The following is an 18,737-nucleotide window of genomic DNA, read 5'->3' as shown; positions in this document are numbered from 1 at the left end:
TTCAACTTATTTTACAGAGTTTTGCACTTTATTCATTCATTTTTGGTTTAATAAGAGCAAAGTTTGCACTTAAAGCCCAATGGGGCAAATGTTCAATAAAAAAACAGCATATTTGAAATCATTTCTTTGCCTTTTGTCAATTCACAATATAATCATAATCGTAATCGAAAATCGGATTTTGAGAGAAAAAAATCGAGATTTTATTTTTGGGCAAAATCGAACAGCCCTAATTGGGACATTTTCATTTCAGTTTGGACGTGTATTTAATATTTGTTTAAATCAATATTTGTTTATTCACATTCAGGAGTCATACCAGTTCATACCATTTGCTTTAATTTATTTCAGCCATTTAGCCAAACTGACTCCCAGATTTGGTAAATTGTCAGTCAACACAGCTAGAAATGTGTTCCGGATGAAGCACTGTTTGTAGCCAGCACTCTTGACAGCCTCTGCCAGTGTTTTGCAAGAACAGTGAGAGAGGGCTCGGATACCCGACGGTGTGATCCGTGGAGTCCAAGAAGCAGCTCAAACGCACAGATCAAAGCAGACTCAAACTGAAAGTCTAACAGGGAAGATTTATTTAATCACAGTTGGGAGTCATACCAGGTATATGTCAGTGTGACATACAAGTAGAGAGAAAAGGAAAAAACATAATCCAAACACTCCTACACAAAAAAACAAAAATATCTAGAAAAAAAAGCAGAGCAAATGGGCACAAGATCAAAAACGCTAGAGCTCAGAGGAACTAGGTCAATCTGGCAGGGAAACAAGAATGTACGGCATGTGGGAAAAAAAAACATACACCCTCTTTTGATTATACGGTTTTACATATCCAGAGACAAAAATAATCTATTCATAGATGGTTTTAAAACCCAGGTGATATAGATCTCTGATTAATAGCAACATATGGAAATATTACATCTTGTCAATATTGATTTAACAGAAACAAAGCTGAAATAGGTCTTTCACCTAATTTGATCTTATTTCACGTTCAGTCTGTAAAGCTCACTCGAAGGCGTCACCACAAAATGTCCTCTGGGTTGAGATCTGCATGTCAACTGGGCCACTACAATGCCTTTGATCCTTTTTGTTTTCAGCCATTCAGCTGGGATTTGCTGGCCTGCCTGGGATCATTATTCAGTAGCAGTTTCAGCCAAGCTTCAGCTGGCAAACAGATGGCTTCACATTCGACCCTAAAATACAGAAGAGTTCCTGGTTGAAGGTCCTGTGATGGCAAAACATGTCCGAATCATCATCCTGCTTGACAACTAGTTTAAGAGCTGTTTTGTGTTTTCACTCAACGTGGCGCTGGCGTGGTGTCAAATGCCCAAACATCTCCACTTTGGTCTTCTCTGTCCAAAGGACATTGCTCTAGACAGTGTGGTTCGTTCTTATTTCTTCACTCTTGTTTAAAGAGAAGCAGCTGTCTCCTGGCAGCATTTCAAAACAAATCTTTTTGTATTCGTAAAAACATGAACGTAAAGATATAACAAGTTAACTGGTGAATGATAGGCAACTCACGAATCGCCACTTTTTCATAAGTTTGCATGGTTAGATGTTTTCATGATTACCTCCAAATTGAAAATGGCCTCCTAACCTGACCCCAATTGTTTAATTAATATCATTTTCTGATGGTTTTCTTCCTTTACATTGAGTTAACACTCACCAGACCACTGAACAACCAAAAAGAACCGACTTTATGGATGTCTGCATACCTGTCCATTATCAATCAATTAAGCTAATTTAAATAGCATCACCTGAAAATCATCCTATGACTAGCTACAGATGCAGTGAACGTGTATTGGACCATATGCTGATAGGCTATTCATGAGCAGATGCATTCGCACAAGCGTAACAATAAAAGCGACAGATTCTATTAAAGACAAACACAAATATGATGAAATGTGTAGGATTTTAGGTTTTTGAAGATCAATAGTGAACGATGCCAATAAGAATCCCCAAACAGCTGCAAAGATGATTGTTGCTGAACTGGTTTCTTCTGGACTTGATGTTTCACAGAGGGCTCTTCATCGTGGAGACCTTCAAAGTCATCATCCAAAAAAAACTAACTCTACTGCTCACACAGCCAGACTGATATTTGGCCATCTGAACATCTGAAACATGGAGACTTTTAGAACTCATTTGGTCCGATAATGCACATAGATGCTGATTTTGATTGTCCATGTGCCCAAAAGGTTTTGAAGGACACCGAAATCCAGGTCTTAAAATAGCCCTCTCAGTGGCCAAATCGCAATCCTATCGATAATCTGTGAAGGAAACTCAAGGATAATAAAATGTTATGCTCCGAAACATCTATAAAACACCTCCTGTCTCCGAGAGCATACTTACATCCAACGCCGTAGTGTTGATTACAGTTATTTTGATGCCAGTAGACAAAAATATTCAAAATGCTGCTCAATTTCAGTGTCAAGAGAAGTCACGCCCATCTCATCCAGGAATCTGTAGTTGGCGCAAACATGAAAGTGAAGTGTGAGTGTGAGATTAAAATGACAAACCTTTACAGTTACAGTTGGCGTGTGTGCGTGTGTGCGTGTGTGTGTGTGTGTGTGTGTGTGTGTGTGTGTGTGTGTGTGTGTGTGTGTCACCTTTTCTGAGTGTTAACCAGCAGATCTTCTGCGCTCTTGGGGTCTTTCTTCTTGTAACCCTGGAACATAGACCAGGTTTCGATGAAGCCCAATAGGTGTCTGACAGAGATGAGATTTTTTACCCGAAAACTCTCAATCCTGCACAAGATAAAAACAAATATATAAACACCTATAAATGCCCTGATATAAATAAAGCCTTTTTAAAAAATCAGATTTCTTTAGAATGATTAAAATGTTGAATGACAACAATAATGCATTCGTCTGGTGAAGTAGAGTCACCAGTGATGCATTTACCTCTCTTTATCTGGAAAAGGAATGGCAGAGAAAACTCCTTCCAGTTTACCCTCAGCCTCGATAGCTGGGTTGCTTGTGTATGGCGCCAGCACACGCTTCACCTGAAAATGAGTTGATGGTCAACTATTTGCTCTACAGCATGTGCCAAATTAAAAGACCTTACAGGTGTGGGGAGGACTGAGGCTGATGGAGAAGTGCATGTTGGTTGTCAAGTACCCGATGGAAAATAAATGTGTAACTTGGCTGATCAATGCACGGTTAACCAGGTTTGGTATTATTTTGTTTGCTGATAAATGACTACCTTACTTGGTTGGTTGTTATCAAGAGACAGTGATGCTGCATTGAGCAATTGATTCTTGCACTAACATGACAACAACAGGCCCATAAGTGTACACCTACCCCCTGATAGATGTGGTCCAGTTTGTCTCCACAGTCCTTGTACTTGAGTTTGGTGTTAGGATCGCTGAAGCCCAGCAGAGCTATGCAGCCCCTGGGCTTCAGAACCCGATTTGCTTCAACAAAGAACTTTTCTCGATCAAACCAGTGGGCTGCTGAAGCTGCTGTCAACAAGTCTACAGAACCATCGGGAAATGGGAGCTCCTCTGCTGGTCCTTTACTGCAAACACAACAGACAGAAGACTCATGGAACCACAGAACCCAGAACAAGCAGGATACATGGGAGATGTTTCCCTTAGAGTTGTCCCGATCCGATCACGTGATCGGAAATCGGGGCCGATCACGTGATTGCAGACTCGATCCGGACTCGGGCGTTATGAGCCGATCAGGAATCGGATATATATATCAGGGTTTCCGTTGTCCGGTAAAATATGCTGAAGTCTGGTATTTTATAATCTCTCCGGTCAAAATGTCCGGTGAAAATACTCACTGGGGCTGCGGGACTAGGGACTAGAGTCCCCGGGAGTACCGCGGAGGGACACGCCGAGCCCCGGTGCCGGGAGGGCCGGGAGCCTGGAGGAAGCGGAGCTGCGGCGCAGCCATCCACGTGTGCGTTGATTTATGGTTCCGCGTCGCACCGACGCAGAGTCTACAGCGTAGGGTTCGCGGCGACGCGCACCCTACGCCAGACCCTACGTTGAAGGCTCTGCGTTGGTGTGACGCGGGACCATAAATCAACGCACACTGGAGTAGTGGGCTCGGAGCGGCAGCCATACACCGCATGCGCGCAGAGCACGCCTGTTTGTTTTGAAGCTGAAGCAGCCCTTCAGAGAGTGAACGAGGATTTTTTTATACTGACTTAAGAATGTTCAAGCTGCCTACCTCCTATGTGCTCATTTTACAGTACACATGTTTCTGCTTGAGAAAGGTCCTGTGGACCGAAACGTTGCTTTTTTGTTTACCCTATTAAAGTTTTTTGCACTTGACCTTACAGTGTGCGGGAGACCCCCTTTTTTTTCCTTTATTCACTCCTACCTACTCCTACGCACCTGTTTCACCAAGTCTTTTTTAGGTGTGCATCAGCCTCCAGACCTTTACAGTACACATGTTAAAATATAATAAAAGGGTCATCCTGCATAATTTTCTTTTCTCTTCTTCATTTTTTATTGTTTTATAAAAGTATCGGATCGGGACTCGGTATCGGCAAGTCCTCAAAATCAAAGGACTCGGACTCGGACTCGGGGGCAAAAAAACCTGATCGGGACATCCCTAGTTTCCCTTAATGATCTGGTATTCCTTAAATAGCTCACAGAGGAATGGTGGACATCATGGCAAAGCCTTTGCCATGATGCCGCAAAGGGAACTAAGAAACTCAAGAAGGTAATGATGGGAGGGAGAATAAGAAAGTGACCAAGCAATGGACCTACTTTTAACTGTCACAAAAGTGACTTTACATGCATCCCTATTGGGGATCTGCTAAGCTAAAACTTGCAAACATTTCTTTTTGCTGCTTCAAATCAATACATAGTGTTAGCCATGCAAGCATTCCAGAATTTCTTCCCAAGCACCAATATTCTTACTTCTGATTGAAGCCCAACTATTAGAAAACTGCATTTCCTAGATTGACCACTCGGGGCGGAGTATAAAACCAAGTCGATCTCCATTGACTCCCATGTTTAAAAGTCCAACTTTGCAGCAGAAATAAAAATATTTACAGTCTAGTTTAAAAAACACTTTTAGCCCCCATAACTAGATTCCACATCCATGACAACTTGACAAAGGAATCTTTTTTTTTGTACCACATCAGCTAAAGATATATAAAATAATAAATGTACGTATAATTAGGGCATGGACATTTGATTGGCACTTTATTGGCTAACAGTCACCACTCCCTCATCAGTCATCTCTTTGGCAGCTTAGTACTTACACTGCATTGACTTCTCCGCATTGCTTATGAGCTGTGAATAAATACCTTACAGAGCATAATTGTTCATGTTTTAAAGATAACTTGTTTAGCTTTTTTTTTTAATTGTCAGCAGGCCAGCAGCGCACAGTCTATGTTTCTTCTAGCGCTTATCTCTTTGCGTTGACCATACAACGGTCTGTACTTTCCTCTGTCTGACTTGTTTGCTGGTGTTAATCTGACAGTGAACTGCACCTTTATGTAGGGGTGTCAAATTAGCGTGTTAATTGCGATTAATTAACTACAGACATATTTAGCGTGTTATGTTTTTTAATCGCTTAATCGATTTTTTAATCTCTAACTTTACTTTTTTTTTTGCGAGTTGCTTTTATTATGAAATCTGTGTTTGTGCTTGAGTTGTTAGGGGTGGAAAACAACGAGTCCCACCTTGAAGGGGACATTTTTTGTTGTTGTTATGTATCAGTCTTTTGATCTGCCATAATAATGTAATGAATTTAAAGGAAAACACCTCAATTTGAGGGCTTTTCTCAGAAATGTTTAGGTGAGATTAAAAAAGAGATTAATTAATTACAGATTTGAATTAATCAATCGCTCCATTTTTTTAATCGCTTGACAGCCCTACCCTTATGATTTATTTCCTTTGCTCAGAGTGATCACCCTTTAAAAAACCGGCTTTCATTGTGAAACACCAAACTTTGAGCACATATTATGAATCAAACAACTGCTGCTGAGATATTGCATGAGCAAATTAATCTTTTTCTTTACTTTTTTTTCAAATTGCATTCTCAAATATTGAAGACGTGAGACAGGCCTACCTGTATGTGATGTTGGGGTACCCTGGCACAGCCCGGGCCTCCTCCAGTTGACAGTCACTGATGTCAATGCCGACCACTTTTTGAAAACATGGTGCAAGAAGTCGAGTGTTCTGACCCGTTCCACACCCCAGATCCACCGCCAGCACATGTGGCTGTCCTTTCTATGGATGCAAACTTATGTTAGCAGGGCTGGATGCACTGATAAGAGGCTTCATATGCTGTAAAAATGTATTCTGTAAACTGACATTTCTGGACAAACCATACCTTTTTGTCCAAGTATTCAATGATAATGTTCTTGAGCTCAGTTGGAGGGGTGAAACGGTACTTTTGATAAATTGAGGCATGTCCCTTTCCTTCAAAAAGCCGGTAAGCCATTGAGGTGTTTCTGTCTGCTGTTTCTGGTCTGTTACCAGCTTTGTTCTCTCTGACTGACTCTCTCTGACTGCAACACTTTTGTAGGACAAAGTTCACTTTGATTCTTTGTCACTTCCTAGTTTGTCTTTTTTTCAGCCCCTGTGCTTTTTCTTGTTTACTCTTTCAATCCACCAGACTTTGGTCCAGAAACCCATGCAATCTCCAGTTTTTCTGGTATGTAACTTCTCCTGCTTTCCGATGTGGAAGAATAACAAACACACAGTACAAACAACAGCAAAAGATCAGCAAACAAAACTGCCAGTTGCAAAGTAAATTAATCTGCAGACTCCAACATGAGACAGCATAAAAGTAGAGCAACACAAATGAAAGTCAGATTAATTTTATACGGCAAAAAGTTTCTCACCAAGTGGAAGCTGCATCTGATTTCACCAATCCTTTTAGCCGAGCTGCAGTGAGCAGTCGACAGTGCGTAACAGACAGTCCCTCTTGGTTAACCCTTTCATGCCAAAGTTCTAGAAAATTGCCACACACAGTATTGGTGTTTGATTAATTATTTTATTGCATTAAAGTAGAACAACTTAGTTTCCAGAACAACACTTCTGGGCACACATGGACTTGTCAAGACCTGATGGACTCTCTTTTCTTTTTGGCTAGCCACAGTTAACGCAAACGTTTTCCAATAACATGGTCTTACTATCCTGACATACTGTAAATCTGTTACTGTTAAAATCTAACACGAAATTGGCCTGTCTTGTGTGCTTATGTCATACTTAGTTAAATTCTCACTATGTAGTAGCACAACACAGATCATGACAAAGCAGAAGTCACACTTTCTGTGAAGCTCCACTGTGTTAAAGAACATTTTATACAAGTTGGCTCAATAAACAGATATCATGTCATTTGGCTTTGCTGAAAAACAACTTTCTGCACATGTGCAATGTATTCTGACAAATATGAGTTTTGTCATACTTCTGTACCAAAACTTTAGTCATGAGTGATTTTTTCAATCTCAGGCCATTGCATTAAGGTGAGAAAACAATGTTCTGACTACTACAGTAACCGTAGTCAATAAACACACAGTTATATGAGTCATCCACTGTTGGTTTTGCTCATCCATTTCTGTTTTTTTCTTCTTGACCATGAGTTAAAAAGAAAAGTATTGTTGCTCTGACCACCAAGGATTGCTCCCCGGGGGAAAAAGTCTGTTTAATTGCTCTTGAGGGATCACAATCATAATAACCTGTTGACCATTTCCACATAAAGCGGTCTGCAGTACGATTTCCCAAAGGCTCTCATTAAGTTTGAAACATAAAACACTGTATCAGAGGAGGTGGGTTAGACAAACACTTTTTTTTCCCTTTGATTAAAACTTATATGAAGTGTGTGCAGAGAGAAACTGTGTCCCAAAGATAGTCCCAGGACTCTGTTACAGCACCTGGAGAGGATCAGCTGTGGTGGACACAGAGGAGCCACGGGACTTGTGAAAGTCATTACAGTAACATCATTACATCATTCACGATCATTCTGTACGTATGTTTTCAGCTGTTTTGTAAATGGTATAGCAGCCTTAAACATCAGTGTTATTCTTCTAAAGTTATCAAAGGATCAGATATTAAGTTTTACTGAATGTAATATGCGTGACCCTATTTGCATTACTTGTTTACAGTTCCTTTAGCACCACTGTACTGTAGATACATAAACCTGCATGAATATGGTCGAAAGAACTGAACTATTCCATCATCCTGCTAAATACTAAGAACTTCATTGCCTTAATTAAAAAAAAACAACATTGTAATCAGCATTTAAACCCTACCAATACCTAATATACTGAGATCAATGAGGAAAGCCGACGGTGTGAACACAAAATGCATGAGGGAGGAATTTGAAAAATCTTCCACATTCAAGGGGGTCAGTGTGTCTCAGCCAGGTGATGGGGCCGTCCCAAGGGTGAGGTGTTTTGCAAGGGATTTTTGTCTCCCTGGCAGACAACATTGAGCGCAGGCTGGATGACAGTGGGGTTGTCTCTGCCGCCGCTGCTCTAAATCCATCAAACTGGCCATCTGATGAAGACGAGCGCATCCTCTACGGCAATGAAAAACTTCTCGCCATACACAAAACTCTTGCTGTTGAGGCCGCAAACAGTCCCATACTCCTGAAGGAGTTCCATGAGTTAATGTGTCACGGTGTAATAGGAGAGAGCTGAGCAAAGTTCTCACCGTTGTCTCCACTCCCAGTGTCCACAGCCGAGTGTGAGAGGTCTCAGTGCCATGAACCACGTTCTTACAGAACGCAGAAACAGAATGAATGTGTCCACACTGAACAATCTACTATTCATCTCTGTAAATGTAAATGTAGATGTTGCTCCTTCCCGGCCCGCAGATTTGCGGAGATATGGTTGAAGCAGGGACACCACGCTGCTATTGATCCGCCAACCGGAAAGCAGAAAAAAAAGGCTGAAGTGCGTTATCAGAGCAGACTGTTTTCGTAGTCTGATGGTCAGACTCTGACCTGTACCCAACTAACCACAAAAAACAAATACAAAAAAAAAAAAAAACATTTTGACATCACATTATTTCATGTTTTCTGTTAAACTGATATCGAGAAAGAATTAAAAAAAGAATTAAAAAAATATTTATTTTGTTTATTTATTTTTATTTGGCACATTTAAAAACAATATTAGGAGAAAATATTTCTGCAGATGCAACGCTGTTGTGTGGTAATTTTTATCCCCCCCTCTGTTTTTTTCACAAATCACACCCTGCAAACACCAACACTATAGTTCACCCATGGTGGTGAATTGGAGACATACACTTTAATTTTAAAGAATGGGAAATTACATAGTGTTAATTCACACATTCCATTCTTAAAGTTTTCTCTCAGAGTTGTGAAAGGCCTGAGAGGATGTGAATGGTTCTGGTTTTTCACTAAGTGATAATTTTTAGAGTTCTTTGTGTTCCTGGTTGTGGCAGGCCCTGCTGGGCCTCCCCCCAAAGTCTTTGCCTCATGCTTTTGACAGGCAGTTACTCCCAAGATGTAACTTATTCAGGGAGAAGTTGATGTGGATTCTACTCGTCCTGCTTTTAAGGACTCTCCCAAATTCTTCTTTGGTTTGTTTATGGATAAGATGTGTATCTTTATGGGGCACCAGATGGCCTTTCCTCCCCCAGGTGTGACCTATTGAAAAAAGGTATTGTGAATTTCACTCTCCCTGGATTTGGGGAGAATGCAAAAATAATTCCCTCTAATTTTTTTGTCATTAAACTTTTACTAAAGATTTACTGACCAAGAGACAAGCTGTGAGATTTGCAAGGCTGCTGCGCTCTGAGGGTTTTATGGGCATATACAGATGAGTGTCATAAGCGTAAAAATGGTAATTTACATTATGGTCCTGAATGAGATGGTCAAGAGGTAGTATCTAAATAGAGAACAGGAGAGGACCAAGTACTGAGCCTTGTGGTACGCCACAATTGAGCTGAGCAACAGAGGAGGTAAAATTATTCAGTCTGACTGAAAAAGTCATAGAGATATGAATGTAATAAGCTGAGAGTGGAATTTTTTATTTCAACCACTATTTTATATACAGGTCTGTAGTTCATTCGAGACTTGGAATCCAAATTAGTTTTATGTTTTTTTAGCAGTGGGTCACAACTGAAGCTGTCTGGAAAAGATACAAAGGCTAGAGACAAATTGAAAATCTTTCAGATAATAGGACCGACTGTGGGTAAGGCTTTTTCAACCAGCTGAGTAGGAGCAATATCGACTGCAAGAGGAGCATATCATTCAGGATACTGTAAGCTCTAATTCTGAAAGGGGGATTTGTTGAAATTGTGTAAAAGCGGCAGAATTAACATGAGGAATAGAAATTTAGCAAGAATCCGTCCACTTTGTTCAAAAAACAAATCAGATATATGATATTTGTGTGGTGATCCTATATGTCAAAAAACATTTAAAATTAAGTGAGTTATCAAAAAAAAAACATGCTAGTTTCATTGTACAGGTGAAGGTTCACTCCAGCTAAACTGCTGTTTATTTGGGCCTACAGTACCTGTGACACCTCTGATATCCAACTGATAGGTCTGTGAGCACTCTAAGGACCTGTTGTTTTCTCAAAATAATTAACTATGGAAACGGTCTGCATATTTATCTTGAACAACCACCACCAAATAGCGCCGAGGAAGATCTGGGTGACCCTCTGATAAGCTGGCGTCGTAGTGAGTGTTTAAAAAGATTCATGACAAGCAGCTAAGAATATTTACAGGTGATGGAAAATGCTTCACATGTCACTGTTTTCACACTTTCAGGTTTAAATTTTACCTTTGAACAACGGATTGTGCTCTTCCTGTTGACTTCACTGTGGTACTTAATGATTCTGGGGGGAAATATCACTCTTGTCTTTGTAATTGTTATAGATAAAAATCTCCATGAGCCTATGTATATATTTTTGTGTAATCTATGCATTAATGCTTTATATGGAACTGTTGGTTTTTATCCAAAATTCCTCTTAGATCTGCTTTCATCCCATGTGATTTCTTACGGAGGATGCATGCTACAGGGTTTTGTGATACATTCATCCACTTGCGGTGATTTTTCTATTTTGGCTCTGATGGCATATGATAGATATGTGGCTATATGCCGACCTCTAGCTTATCACTCAGTCATGACAAAACAGCGAGTTTCTATCTTTGTGTTTTTCACCTGGCTCATACCTCTGTATTGCATGTTCATGAACACGGCAACAATATTACACATTGAGTTATGTGGATCGAACATAAATAGGCTCTATTGTGTTAACTGGATGATAACTAGACTTGCTTGCTCACCACCATTAGCAAACACTGCAGTCACATATATGAATTTGCTGTTTTACTTTGGTCATTTTGTGTTTATTCTTTGGTCCTACATGTTTTTGATAAGACAGTGCATATCATCTAAAGAGAACCATGGAAAGTTCATGCAAACATGCTTGCCACATTTAATCTCTCTGGTCACTTTTACGATAGCTGTACTTCTAGATTTATTGTACATGAGATTTGGGTCTCCTGCTGTGTCACAAAATCTCAGTAATTTTATGGCAACTGAATTTTTGCTTATTCCTCCATTTGTGAATCCACTTATATATGGATTTAAACTCACCAAACTACGTAACAAAATGTGGAACTTTGTGTATAAAAAAGGAAATTTGTGAACACAATATTAAATAGCTGTAATAGAAAGTAGATCTTTTCATAGATGGCTTTGGTTTATCGGTTGAAACACTGAAAATAGAAATTGTTATGAGTGTAGTGAGAACAAATCCACTTTAAACTATTTTCTGTTTTTATTTGCTTTATTTTAATTTTCAATGAAAAATGTTAACATCACTGTCTGTGTTGTATGTGTAGTAAACTAATACAGTTTCTTAAAAATGTGGTATTTCGATGTTTATTAGGATTACCTTGAAAGGGAGCATAACATTCATATCACATATCAGGGTTTAATAAATGTTAAAAGTGTGATTTCTAAGTTTTATTGCTGTTGTTCCTTATACTAGTCCTTCTATCTCTTATTCCTGCTGACTGAATTTTGCCTACTTTTGCCTATATACGATCATATGCATAAGAATTAGAATATAACATAAGAATAAGAAAATGTTAGTGTAAAAAATTCAATGGTAAGTTCAACAAACATAAAACAGAAGGGGTCTGTCATTATATAGAAGCTATGAGATGCTTGACTTTCTTTTCAAATGAAAAATAAACCAATGAAATAAAAATGTAAATGTACTCACACTCATCTTCTTGCAAATAAATTAGTTGACCATACTTTGCAATTTACATAATTAAAATGAACTACAGTAAAAACATCACAATGAGCAACAATGTTCTTTGACTTGCATATATGAACAGGGCTGGCCTAAACGTATATGAGGCCCTAAACCAAATCTAAGCCAGCGCCGTTGTATAGCAGCTCCGCCGACTACTGTTGCGTGAATGTGTGCATACTGTATGTGGGTGAATGTCTAGTGTAAAACACTTTGTGGCTTTAAGAGTACAGCTGGAAAGCGCAATATAAGTGTAAGCCATTTCCCATACATTTTGTAAATCTATGTGTGAGAACTTTGTGTTGCAGTTAGATTAAAGTCAAAAATCAGTCTGAAAAGCAGAAAAACAGATTTAGCAATTTGCATGAAATTTTTCGATAATAATACGGAACAAAATTATTGATTTTAGCTGTAAAATGAAATGACTGTGGGCTCAAATTTTAACTACAGTCTTACCTAGCATAGCAATGTTGCAAAGAGGTAGCATTACTTTATCAATGTTATAGCAAGTATAAGAAGAGTCCTAAAATAGAGACTTAAGATATTAATTTACAAAATGCTGTAAGAATATTATTCAAATCTACCCCCAAAATATTAGATGCATTTTTTTTTTAAGTGTAGCTTTTTATCTGTTTTGTTTTTCAACAAGAAATAATTTTGAAAATAATTTGACCATAGTAGTATGTTAACCTTCGTCTGTTGTTAGGGTCGCCACCGACTCGTTCTTAGGTTTTAAATTCATAAAACTACCACAAAAATGCATTTATTGCATCAAGGCTTTTTTGACTTTGTCAGGAACCTCTATTTCAACAAAATAATATCCAAACCTTTTTTTTCACTAAATTATAAAATGCTCTGGTTGAACTTATTACCTTTGTGGTGTTAGGGTCGGTTTCGACCCGGTTATAAAATAAGCTTATAAAGCAATAATTAGAGCCAAAACTGAAATCATAAGTGCACTGTCAGACAGCCAGCTCCTCTCCCAGTCATGTGAGCTTCAGTGGGTTCTCATTTTGATTTTTGTTTTCCAGTTTACCTGCACATAAACAAAACAAATAAAGTTGGGCAGGTCCAGACATGTAGGGTCAATTCACTCATTTCACTTGCAGAGTGCACATCTTCAGTTTGCAGCATGCAAAGATGAGAAGAATATTTACAGTAAGCCAAGTTCTGGACTATATTTTTGTTGAAAATGAAAGAGACGACAATGAGCAGCATAGTGATGCAGAGGAGCAGTCTTCTGAGGAGGAAGACCATGTGGAGTATCTTCCAGAAGACACTGACACATCTGGTGAGTCTGACGAGGAGGTCACTGGTGCTGAAGCTTCTTCTGCTGAAAAATTCAAGTCCAAAAATGGAAAGATACTTTGGAGCTCAGTACCTCATGATGTACATGGCAGGGCAGCTGCTGAAAGTGTCATCAAAAAGACCCCTGGAATCACAAGGTTTGCTTTGACAAGAGTCAGTGATATCAAAACATGTTTTGAGCTATTTATGCCATTGTCAATAAAAAGAGTCATAATTGCTATGACAAACATTGAAGGGAAAAAAGTCCATGGCGACACGTGGAAAGACATGGATGAGGAATGCCTGGGTGCTTATATTGGTGTTCTTCTTCTTGCTGGAGTGTACAGATGCTACAATGAGTCCAGTGATCTCTGGGATGCCTCGACAGGCAGAAATATTTTCCGGGCAACAATGTCACTTCAGACCTTTCGAATGATATCACGAGTCCTCAGATTTGACAAAAGGGATACCAGAGCAAGATCTGAACAGCTTGCCCCCATCAGGGATGTCTGGGAGAAATGGGTGCAGCTCCTTCCACTGATGTTCAACCCAGGGCCAGAGGTGACAGTGGATGAACGTCTTCTTCCTTTCCAAGGAAAATGCCCCTTCTGGCAATACATACCCAGTAAGCCAGGGAAGTACGGCATTAAAATCTGGGCAGCCTGTGATGCCAAAAACAGCTATGCCTGGAACCTACAGAGTTACACAGGCAAATATGCGACTGGCATCCCTGAGAAGAACCAAGGAAAACATGTTGTCCTTGATTTGACTACTGGCCTGCAGGGTCACAATATCACTTGTGACAATTTTTTAAAGTTCTATTGCTGAAAAAATACTTTTTTTTTTCCATTTCCTCGAGGTAAATGTATATGGGTCGAAATTGACCCATAACACCATGGATGTTACTATAGTTCATAATATTAAAATGAAAAAATAAATGAAACACATTTATTTAAGAGATGTGTTCTAATACCCCTCAGTAATAGCCAGGTAACACAACAACCTTTTATTTATTCATATGATTCTCTTGAGGCACATTTTACCAGTTTTTAAAATTGAAATCAAGGGCTATACTGACAAAAAAAAGGCAGAGAGGGCCACACCAAAAATATTAAAACCGATATTTTGATGGATAAGGAAGCCTAACAATGTAACCAAGAGATGAAAAACTAATTGGATGATAGATAATTGCTTTTAGTGTATTTTAGAGATTATTTAAAACACGGGTCAAAACCGACCCGTTAACATCGGAGATGGTAACAGAAAGCTAACACCAGACAAAGGTTAAACTAAAGTGCGTCCTGTAATTAATATTGCAGACCTGTGTCTATAATCTTTGTCTGTCTGATTATTAAAAGAGTAAAAAATAATCACTCGGCTGTTTGGTATTGTGTTCACCACACTGAACATGGATAAGAGAAAGCAAAGGAGAGTTATCTGAGAAAAGAAAAAAAATACACAAATATTTTAAAGTTTATCAGACCGTCTATAGAAGCTTGATATTCCTGTTCAGGCTCAGGTGATGTATAAGAACATTAAGAAATTTAGGGCTACACCAAATTTCATTCAGAGGTTTTAAATGAGATAAGGCGATAAGAGAAACCAGCTTCAATGAGTGATAGCATCCCGTTAGCAACGGCAACAACTCCAGTTTTGAGAGGATGCACCCCACGTTATCAAACTCAATAGTGCTTTTGCACATGGAATACTGGCAGAAAGAGGAAAAGATAATATAAAGCCCTTGAGTTTAACATTGTTTTAAATGCCCTTCAGATATTATCTGATTCTTAAGAATACTGAAATGTTTTCAAAATGTGCACGTGTATGGTAAACTGGCTAAGTGACCTGGTCATAAACATATTTTATATGCTTACAGTATGATCACCTTAATTCATAGTAAGGCTTTTTTTTCTTCTAATGTTGTGTATGTAGGGTGTAGTGAGATGGTTGATAAGGGCGATTGGATAATAATATCAATAATTAACATTTAAGTGATTTATTGTATAATTATTGTCTGAAATATGAGCTTGACATGGTGGTGGACTAACAACATTTTCAATGGCATTGCTTTATAATTTACTACCAATAAATCATTTTTAATCATCATTTTTAATAGTAACAGCAATGGTAGCAGTACATTATTAGTAATACCATAATAGTAGGTTGCAGGAGTATATTTTCTAATCATATTAATAGCAATGTGATCTGATTTTGCCGTTCATTTTGTTTCAGAACTCAGGCACAGCAGTTTGACAGTTTTAACAAGGATGTGATACTCCCTCCAAATCCAGCATGGGATGTGGTTTGCAGGCAAGGTCGAAAATTAAGATTAAATAAGCATGGACTCAGTGCCTTTGAATTGCAGAAAGCTTGGGACAACCAAACAGTTGTGGAACGCATCAGGGAGGGCTTTGGTGATCACGTTCCAGAAAATGTCAGGTAAAGCCAATTTTTTGTTGAAATATCCCCACAGTCCATTCCTGCTGACAGTGACACAACAAAATGTGAAAGCAGATGTGGCAGGGTGGAGGAGCAGCCACTCAGCTAATTGGGCACAGGTGCGCCCAATCAACCTCTCCACCTTGCCTGGATACATAAAAAGCGGCTGCACACCAGCAATGGGTCTCTGCTGGGAGGAAGGAGAGCTGCTGAAGGTGCTGGCACGTGTGTCTGGGTGAATAAAACGTTTCCTGCGCGAAACCCTGTGTCCTCTGTCCTGTCGGGTGACCCCAAGTAGCAAGCCCTTGCTACAACAGAATTATTACGAACTTTGTAAAAGTAAAATAATTCACAATGTCCTTGTAGCTTTCAGTTTCTGATGGCTTGTGGCAATAAGTTGGTGTTGCCTAAGCTCCAACAGGGTCAAGAACTGAATGGGATGCTAATCCATAAAGTTTATAAAACCAAAACCCTATATTTATGGCCATCAAAATCACACCACACAAAGCATTAGAACCACCAATAGCAGTGATGATGATTGCATTGAAGTTGAAGTTCCACAAATCCACACAAGCATGAAAAGTCAATGCACTACAAGCCCTGCTGCTACATTAAGCAGTCTTTCTAAAAATCCCGACGAAGATGGCAACCCTGGCACTCAGCAATGAGGATATCAGTAGTGTAAAAAGGCAGGGAGTAGACCAGGGTGATTGCCTTCCTGGCACAAGTGGTCATATTGGAAATCGCCTTGTGAGAACTGTTGACAGCTTTGCCACCAGTAGTCATGACTACTCTTCATATTTAACACCTGTGTCAATGATTCCTGATGATTCTTCAGATTATGATGGGTTAAACCAGGCTATTATTGCTATTATTGCCAGTATGGAGACTCTAGTGTGAGTTGTGTACACAGAATGTGAGATTAAGAGATCACTATTAGGATATTGTTCATCAATGAGTCATTCCTAGCAATGGATGCCTTTTGAGTCCCCATGACATGTGGTATATTTTGTGTAAAAATGGGCAAATACTTATTTTTAATAGCTTCTCTTACATGGTTAACCCCCCTCTACCATAGAAAACAATGATATGTACCCATGATTAATTAAACTTAAAATAATTACTCTAATTTTAGCACAAGTAAACTAAACTGCCTTGTTGTCACGTGTGGGGGTAAGGTGTGGACCCAAACGCAGGAGAGAGAGGGAGGCTGGAGGCAGGAGTTCTCAAAAAACACAAGGGTTTATTCCATGAAGGCAAAAAACAAAAGCGCTGCTTGGCAGGATCAAGATTAACTCACGTATACAGGGATCGAAAACCAGGAGCACATGGAGGGAAGAACAGTACGGACCGACAGGGAACAAAGGGATGACAAGACCAGATATACACAGGGGATAACGAGACACGACGAGACACAGGTGCAGACACAATCAGGGCAAATGGGAAACAGGAGGGACAGAACTGAAACTCAAACTGGGGGGGAAGTGTCAAACCCTGACACTTGTCCCCAATCATGTTTGCTCAACTGCAGCCAGAAATATAAGTAATAGAAATCAAATACATTCTACAATTTTCATTATTGTTGTATAGCTTTATTTATAATATTCCTCATCAAATGTTATTTTTTGTAATTAATACATTTTGAATGCTTAGAATTATTAAAATATTTTGTGTCTCTGAGTCGACTGTCCACCCTGTTACTCTGATGTAAATACCCCTGAACACGCCCTGTAACGCCGCATTATGTAATAACGCCGCATTATGTAATAACGCCGCATTATGTAATAATGTAATACATTTTCACATTATGTAATAACGCCGCATTATGTAATAACTTGCCGCATTTTGTAAAAAAATTCTTGAACACTGATCAGCTGATCAGCTTGCTTCATTAGGAATATTCAGATCAGCAGCAACCCTAAGGGATGAAATAGTTCAAGATCTCAGGTCTAATCCATTTACAGTAAATGGAACACCTTTGTCTCACTATGTTGATGGAAATGACTGGGATGCATACTTGGACAGCATGTCACAATGTGGGACATACGGCGATCACATCACGTTACAAAGGGCAGCTGAGATTTTCAATGTCCAATTTCTCATAATCTCCACACTGGGAATTGGTGCCTCATCTATTATATCTCAGTCTAACACATACTCAGAATGCTTGCCATTGCTTGTCCTTGGACACATTGCAGAGGGGCATGGAGAACATTACCTCAGTCTGGAGGGGTCAGTGTCTTCATTCATTGAGAATATTGTGGAAGCTGAGAGGGAAAGGACATTTCAAAGATATGAGAGTGGATCAAACCAAGAAGATGATGAACCAGATGCCCTGCATGAAGCCTCTGTTGCCCTGAATGAACATCATGATCCTACGTTTAATGAAACCATTTCACGGATGAACCCAATGACTGTGCTCTGGATGAACACCATCAGGATGCCCTGGATAAACCCCATGATGATGCCCTTTTTGAAGCCTCTGATACCCCGAATGAGTGCCATGATGCTTTGCTCAATGTAGACCATCACCCTTTGCTGGATAAACCGATGACTGTCCCCTCGATGAACGCCATCATGATGCCCTTCTATATGATGATGGAAATTGTGACATGCCCAACCTGCCGACAGAATTGCTGTCATATGTTATTCAGTTAACACTACATGCTGACATGTCAACGCTTGGTGTATTCAACAGAGTTTCTCAACTTTTCAAGACTTGCATCACAATTTCTTCCTCAAATCTACATCAGGGAATCTTTAGCTGAAAGCCTTCAGTTGGAACATGACAGTGACAGTGT

At 39.4% G+C, this 18,737-nt stretch overlaps 3 protein-coding genes across 7 annotated transcripts in view; 2 read left to right on the top strand and 1 right to left on the bottom strand.

Moving 5' to 3' along the window:
- adarb1b (adenosine deaminase RNA specific B1b) overlaps positions 1-18,737 on the top strand; it is a 237,903-nt gene that overhangs the window by 13,419 nt on the left and 205,747 nt on the right. The window lies entirely within an intron of this gene.
- Positions 556-8,785, bottom strand: zgc:162396 (uncharacterized protein LOC555292 homolog). Of its 5 annotated transcripts, none has more exons than XR_009782800.1 (9): positions 8,627-8,785; positions 6,814-6,922; positions 6,300-6,640; positions 6,036-6,196; positions 3,300-3,516; positions 2,901-3,001; positions 2,607-2,665; positions 2,350-2,460; positions 556-1,193 (listed from the first exon to the last, which is right to left on the bottom strand). XR_009782800.1 is itself a non-coding variant. In XM_061723951.1 (9 exons), exons 3-8 carry the CDS (start codon positions 6,408-6,410, stop codon positions 2,376-2,378), a joined length of 813 nt encoding a protein of 270 aa, XP_061579935.1. In that variant the 5' UTR covers positions 6,411-6,640; positions 6,814-6,922; positions 8,627-8,779; the 3' UTR covers positions 556-1,193; positions 2,350-2,375. The 5 variants fall into 5 exon arrangements, 3 of the variants coding, with proteins under 3 accessions (XP_061579935.1, XP_061579933.1, XP_061579934.1); XR_009782799.1 differs by having other exon boundaries at positions 556-2,267; positions 8,627-8,784; XM_061723951.1 differs by having other exon boundaries at positions 2,607-2,744; positions 8,627-8,779.
- LOC133445609 (olfactory receptor 4M1-like) lies at positions 10,672-11,595 on the top strand. Its single transcript, XM_061722931.1, has one exon. The coding sequence runs from the start codon at positions 10,672-10,674 to the stop codon at positions 11,593-11,595; it is 924 nt and encodes a 307-aa protein (XP_061578915.1).

Source organism: Cololabis saira, chromosome 6, assembly GCF_033807715.1.
Source record: "Cololabis saira isolate AMF1-May2022 chromosome 6, fColSai1.1, whole genome shotgun sequence".
Classification (NCBI taxonomy): Eukaryota; Metazoa; Chordata; class Actinopteri; order Beloniformes; family Belonidae; genus Cololabis; species Cololabis saira.
The sequence above is the reverse complement of the archived record's forward strand: the minus strand, read 5'-3'. Positions and strand labels throughout refer to the sequence as shown.